Source organism: Hipposideros armiger, unplaced genomic scaffold (assembly GCF_001890085.2).
Source record: "Hipposideros armiger isolate ML-2016 unplaced genomic scaffold, ASM189008v1 scaffold_165, whole genome shotgun sequence".
Lineage (NCBI taxonomy): Eukaryota > Metazoa > Chordata > Mammalia > Chiroptera > Hipposideridae > Hipposideros > Hipposideros armiger.
In genome coordinates, this window is record NW_017731515.1 from 1,388,552 (window position 1) to 1,395,925 (window position 7,374).

General features: G+C 38.9%; 1 protein-coding gene across 1 annotated transcript in view; it reads left to right on the plus strand.

Moving 5' to 3' along the window:
• The first annotated feature begins 283 nt into the window (after positions 1–283).
• The window catches only part of SPATA4 (spermatogenesis associated 4), a 13,403-nt gene continuing 6,312 nt past the window's right edge, over positions 284–7,374 (plus strand). The window contains exons 1-5 of the mRNA XM_019651750.1: positions 284–498; positions 912–1,041; positions 1,421–1,539; positions 1,651–1,871; positions 6,342–6,458. Of these exons, the coding sequence (XP_019507295.1) occupies positions 284–498; positions 912–1,041; positions 1,421–1,539; positions 1,651–1,871; positions 6,342–6,458 (802 nt within the window). The remainder of the gene's footprint in view (positions 499–911; positions 1,042–1,420; positions 1,540–1,650; positions 1,872–6,341; positions 6,459–7,374) is intronic.

Genomic DNA, 7,374 nt, shown 5'->3' on the forward strand with positions numbered 1-7,374 from the left:
GGCAGAAATCATAGCATCTAAACCGTAAACTTCAAGGCGGGGCGTGGATGCGGGAGCTCTAAATTAGTAATGCCAACTAAAACTGAGATTGAAAGCTCCGCCCAAGGCTTAAACTCCCCAGACCGCGTCCATGCCCAAGGGGCCCAGGGATCTCGCCCCAAATCCATAGCGTCGGATCCCCAAACGGGGGGACACGCCAGGCCCAGGGCGCCCCCGCTGAGACCCCGGCCCCGCCCACGAGGCCCCGCCCCACGGATGCTGCCATAGAAACCCAGTAAGCGACATGGCTGCTTCCCGCGGGGAAGAAGGGTTTCTGACGGTGCCCAAGGCGGCCCTACCGAACTCGTCACTATCGTCACAGCCGTCAGTTCCCCACCGAGGGGAGCCTAAAAAGTGTCTGGTCTATCCGCACCCGCCGAAGCGCTCCTGCCTGCCTCCGTCCATCCTGCGCTGGCTCCAGAGCCTGGATCTCACCTTCTTTCCCAGGAATATCAACAGGTGCGGGAGAAGCCGGACCTGAGCAACCCCAACCCGTGCTGCCTCCTACCTGCCACCTACGCAGCCGCTCCGCAGGGGCTGCCCGCCTCGGGTTACCTATCCCGCCCACTCACCACACCCACAGACACACCTACCCTCTTAGGGAGCGAGCCTGAAAATAATGTGGTGACGCATTTCATTCATTCATTCAGTCAATCAATCATTAGTAAATCAATCAATCATTACATTTTAGACTTAAGCTAATATAGAATGCTTCGGTAACTACAAAAATATTAAAATAGTCAAGGTTCTTCAGGGACACTGGACAAGTTACTTGCTGTCAATACAGAGTATGAAATTGATGTTAACTATAAAATAATTCCAACTGTATAAGTAACTACATCTTATTTCGTTTCCTTATTGCTATGGATCAGGGATTTTTCAAATGGCTTCCTGATCGCAGAAATATTCACCATATATTATCCCTGGAACCTTAAGTTGTCATCCTTTGAAAATGGAGCTTCTTTAAAAGTCAAGTTGGGTAATTGGGCACAGCTGGAACAGGTAAATTAACACTCATTGACATTTTAACTGTTAAGAAGTTTGTGTTTGGAAAGGTGAGCTCCTGCTCTCTTGAATTTTTATACATCTCTTTGTGTGACTGTGTGCTATGATACAATGCTACCAAGTCGGCAGCTTGTTAACTTGTATTGAAAAGAATGTTCAAGTTTATGTCATGAGTCACCTATGAAACTGAGCATACTCATTTCAAATTGGAGCTGGAAATAATGGTTTTTGTGCTGAATAATGGTATCTTTTAAGAGCTAACATGTTAAAATCAGAAAAGTAGTTGAGAGATAAAAGGGGGATTAAAGTGAATTCATAGTAATTGGAGATTTTTATAGAACTTCTTATGATGAAAATATTTTTTCTCCTCTTAAAGTTCCTGGCCAAAAAGAAAATTAGATTACCTAAAGAACTTATCTATGGAACAATTCATTGTAAAGCTGGAGTACCTGAAATACTGATACAAGAGGTTTACACCTTGTTAACACATCGAGAGTGAGTTATTTGGAATTTTAAATTGTAGTACAATTTAATGTGAAACGTTTGATAATATAAATCTCATTCCTAACATGTGGTTTGTCAACAGTATTTTATTTTTATTTCCAGAATTAAAACTATCCAGGATGACCTTGTGAATTTTACAGACTACAGTTACCAGATGCATTTGCCCCTGGTTCCCAGGTCTACAGCTTCGAAGTCTATTAAAGATAACATTAGGTTGTCAGAATTAATAAGTAATCCCAACATGGCCAGCAATGAGTTTAAAATTGATTTCCTCTTTCTTTTACAAACGTTGCAAAGGAAATTAAGCATAAAATTGTATCCAGGTAAGTTTTCCTTGGAAATACTCAAGTGAGTTCTAAGCTTAATAATGCTCATCTTGAGCACAGATGAAAGAAAAGCCTGCCACTGTCCCATTTCTGCTTTTTCTGTCACAGGTTTAATAGGAACATACTTCTCTTACACTAGCAATGAAATGAATCATTATCATTGAAGTGGTTTATGTTATAATTCATTCTTTTTTATGAAAGCATAGGTTGACATAGTGTATAGATACTTTTTAGAAATTTTTTTAGTGAACCTGGTCACATAAAGTTTTGTGGGAAATCAAAAGTTCACATATCAACTCAAGCTACTAAAGAAGATGGGAATGTTTAAGAGTTCATCAGGATATGTAAGTACTTTTGGAAAAGCTTGGATTACAATGATTCACTCTAGATGCTCTCTAGAGTATGGTCAGTGTTATGCTTTCCGAAGTAGCCTTGCTGGTGTTTAGATGGTAAGGCAGACAGTGTCAACCCATGGGAACTTTCCAGAAGTATCACTGAAATAATTCTCAAAGCATCCAAAGCATTTACCATCAGAGTCCCAACAGAGGGCAAACAAAGAAACTGAATCCCCCACAAACTGTGAGATAGATATTTTGGTTCTTGTCCTCTCTTTACTGTCTGCTCTTCAATCTCCTATTATTTCTTGTTTCTCTTCTTTGATTTGTTGTACTTATGAACTTGTGTGAGTAGAGAAAGAATTCATGTCATCAATCCTGTTGTAGAATTTTATGTTCAAATTTTTTGTTTTTAAACATTAAAATTTTGCTGTGCCATTTAACATACATGTGCGCATCTAATGTACAATTGAGACAAATAACAATGAATATACATTTGTGTATTCTTTTTTCATTTAAGAAATAGAATACTACCTTCACATTCTCCTGTGTGTGCTCCTCTGATGCATTCTTCATTCTTCCCACCAAGAGTAGCCATTGTCCTGCTGCCTTTGTTTATAATTTCTTTGATTTAAAAAAAGTTTATCTAGGGCTGGCCGAGTGGTGCATTGGTTAAGAGCTGGCTTGGGATGCCAGAGGGCCCCGGTTCGGATCCCATATATGAGAGCCAGTGACACTGCCCTCTACAGCTAAGATGCTGAACAACAGCTCAACCTGGAGCTGGGCTGCCGTGAGTTGCCAGCGATGGCGTAGGCTGCAGCCCCTGCTGCAGTGGGTTGCCATGGGCTACTGTATGTAGCCAGCAGCCAGCGTGAGCTGCCAGCAGCTGCTGTGAGCGGCCGTCCAGAAGCCGGTGACTGATCTGCCTTGCCCGGGAAGAGTGCAATGATGGTCCCAACTTGGGCCAGTGAAGCAACGTCCTCCACAACTAGATTGAAGAACAAAACGACAGCAACTTGTCTGTTCCCCTTCCCCCAATTCCCCAGCACTGTTCCCATGCCCCAATTCTCCAATAAAAATCTTAAAAAAAAAGTTTATCTATATATACATACTATTTGTTATCCTTAGTTTAATTCATATACATTTCTTACCTTTAATTTAGTTGATTTTATCAAACTTTGTCATCAGCAGAATGTTCCCTATGTTTTTCATGCCCTGATCCCTGGAAGTGTATATGTTACATTACATGCAAAAGAGACTTTGCAGATATGATTCAAGTCGCAGATCTTAAGATAGGGAGTTTATGCTGGGTTGTTTAGGTGAGTCCAGTCACCCACATTCTCACCACTTTTTACCTGTTGTCTTTTTGTATAATAGCCATTCTGACAGATGGGTGATGATACTTCATTGTAATTTTGATTTGCATTTCCCTGGTTAGTGATCATGATTAATGGTGTTGAGTACCTTTTCATATACCTGTGGCCATTTGTATGTCTTCTTTTGAGAAATGTCTATTCAGGTCCTTTGCTCAGTTTTTAATTGGGTTATTTGTCTTGTTTGTTGTTGAATTGTATGAGTTCCTTATATATTTTGGATATTAACCCCTTGTACACTGTAATGAGAAAATACTGATGAAGGAAATGAAAGAAGACACTGATAATTGGAAAGACATCACATGTTCATGGATTTGAAGATTAATATTATTAAAATGTTATACTACACACAGTGATCTACAGATTCAATGCAATCTCTCAAATTCCAATGGCAGTCTTTACAAAAATAGAAAAAATAACCCTAAATTCATATGGAACCACAAAAGACCCTGAATATCCAATGTAAGCCTGAGAAAGAAAAACAAAGCTGGAGGCATCACACTTCCTGATGTCAAACTATACTACAAAGCTATAGTAATTAAAACAATATGGTTCTGACAGAAAGACAGACCTACAGACCAATGGAACAGAATAGTGAACCCAGAAATCTATGCATTTATTATAATCTTCAATAAGGGTACCAGGAACACACAAAGGGAGAAAGAATAGTCTCTTCAATATATAGGGCTGAAAAAACTGTATATCCACATGCAGAAAAATGAAACTGGACTCTTGTCTCACACTATATACAAAAATGAATCCAAAATGGATAAAGACTTAAACTTAAGACCTAAAACCATAATACTACTAGAAGAAAACATAGGGGGGAAAAGCTTCTTGACATTGGTGTTGGCAATGATTTTTTTTGGGCTATAATATCAAAAACATAGGCAACAAAAGCAAAAACGAACAAGTGTGATTGTATCAAACTGAAAACCTTCTGCACAGCAAAGGAAGCAATCACAAGGGTGAAAAGGAAACCTATGGAATGGGAGAGAATATTTGCAAAGCATGTATGTGATAAGAGGTTAGCCTTTCAGTTTTAAGGTGCTGTCTGCAGTTGAAACGGAGAACCAAAGGTCTCAACACCAGTTTTTGCATAGTCTATTCTTTTCCCACTGATTTGTAATACCCTCATGTTTTAAGTGTTTCAAGTCTCTGTGCATACTTTCAACTGTTTCTGAGCTCCAGTGGAGTTGCCTACACGTGTGCCACTTCAACCACCACACTATCGCTTTATAGTCAGTGTTGATACTTGGTAAACAAGTCCTGCAATTTGTCCTTTTATGATGTGTCCTGTTGCATGGACCTTTGTATTTCATTTACTGTGACTTCTATTGTTGTGGAGTCAGTAACTCTGCTTATTGTTATATATGCATCCGTATTATATTATTTTGTGCTTTTCATTTATTCTCTTTTTCTGTTTCTTGTTTTTGTCTCACCAACTTTTCTTCTTTTGGGATAATTTTTTTTTCCTCTAAAGACTTTCCCCGCTCCACTAATTTGGAAAATTTTAAATTTCTACTCTTTTTAGTGCTACCCTAGAAATTTTAACATGCATATTTATCTTGGTTTAAAATTAATGAATATCTTTACTGTCTTCCTCAAACTACAAGGACCTTAGACATTATGACATTGACTACACCCTGCCCACCCCCTATGCCACTTAAGTTCTTTTGTTGTCCAGCATTTTAGTTTTGTCATTTTTTAACACCACACATCAGATACCATTCTTTTTTATACTTAATGTTTGCTTTAATCTATCTCATTATTACTTCTACTCATTGGTTCTAGTAGGGATTTCTAGAACCACACACAACTATTCCAGGTAATCTTCTATTAAAAGTCCATCTTTGTGCAAAGGTTACACATATCTCTCTTTTTTCTTTAACCCAATTTCTCATAAACCATGGATCACCTCAACCCTTCAGATTCTTGAATAGTATCTATTATCGCCAGTCTTGATTTTTGAGACTACTGATTTTAAGCAGCCAAAGTAATTAATTGTGATAATTACCATTCTTGGAAATGTTACTGACCAGAGTTGTATCTATCATTAGCAGGACATGGCTGATGAGTAGAAATTACCTTGGCCACGTCAAGCCTCAATGAAGGTTGAGCTGAGAGGAGCAAGTGATCTTCAGAAGCTTTAGAAACACAGGGAAATTGATGCCCAAGTTTGACAGCTTATAGGATTAGTGAATAAGAAATATAGGAAACATAAATAGTCACATTTTTATAGTATAAAAATGTTTGCTAAGTGAAATAGTGTATGATTTTATATTTATGAAATACAAAAATTGGTAAAATTAACCTTTGATGATAGAAGCTGAGACAGTGTTTTCTTTTTAGGCTACTGTATGGGAGAGACAAGAAGGGAGTTTTGGGGTGCTAGTAATATACTATTTCTTGATCCAGGTGATGGTACCCCAGGTTTATTCACTCCAAAAATTCATCAAACTGTAAACATATGTTTGTTCATTTTTCTGTATACATATTATTGAATAAAAAATTACCAAAAAACTAATAGGAACATAAAGACATTTCCTTTAAAGTAACTTTTTAAAGCGACTATTTTGTGCATCAAAGATGTGAACAATGTGGGGAGAGAGTTATTAACCTATGCATTCACACCACTCTTAGAAAAATGATAGAACAGATGTATAAATAATTTGCTTAATTTCTAAATTATGGTGCTTTATTTTGTCAATGGCCACAGTGAGTTTTTAAGAAACAATTTTATTGTTTACATTTTCTAGAATGGTTTGATGTCAAACCAACAGTGGGAGAATTTACTCTGGATCAACTTCCTGCCCAGGCCTCTGAGTCAGAACACAATTCAGTGACTTCAAGCCAAAGAGTTGCTCCTGTTTTCCGTAAGTATTTTTGTTGTTTTATTTTATTTTATTTTTTGAATTGGGGGAGGGGAACAGTATTGGGAAATTGGGGAAGGGGACCAGCCTAGTTGTTGTTCTCCAATCTTTGTTGTGGAGGGCACCAGTCACCATCTGGCTTCTCTTCGGCAGCTTGTGGCCTCTTAAGCTCAAGGTGCTGTGTTCAATCTTAGTTGCGAGTGGGCGTAGCCACCATCCCATGTGGGAGTCGAACCAGCAGCCTTGTTGTTAAGAGCACGTGCTCTATCCGCTGAGCCATCTGGGCGGCAGCTCAGCTCAAGGTGCTGAGTTCAGTTTTAGTTGTGGGCGGGCATAGCCCACCATCGAACAGGCAATCTTGTTAGGAGCATGTGCTCTCACCAGCTGAGTCATCCTGCCACCTGTTGGCAGCTCAGTGGCAGTTCAGCTCGGGCGCAGCATCACTGGCCCATATGGGAATCGAACCGGTGGCCCTGTTGCTCAGAGCTTGTGCTCTTAAGCTAACTCTTAACCAACTGTGCCACTTGGCTGGGCCCAAGCTAATTCTTAATCAAATGAGCTATTTGGCAGGCCTCTGTTGTTTTATTTTTAACCTTTTACCTGTTAAAGTAGATTTTCTTTTTTTTACTTTGCTCATTTAAATTTTTTTAAATGTTGGTCTAAGCAGTCATTCTTTATTTTTTATTTCTTATTGTTAGTTTCAGGTGTACAGAACAATGCAATAGTTATCCTTTTCACCCTCACAGAGTAACAAACCCCCTCCCCACATGTATTGCCCTCCCACCCCCGATATCATGCTTATCTATTACAATTCCATTGATTCCAATCCCACTCTCTATTCCATGTCCCGAGATTAAATGTATATATAATTATAGATGACATACAATCTTATTCAACATCAGTTTCAGAAATACAGTGC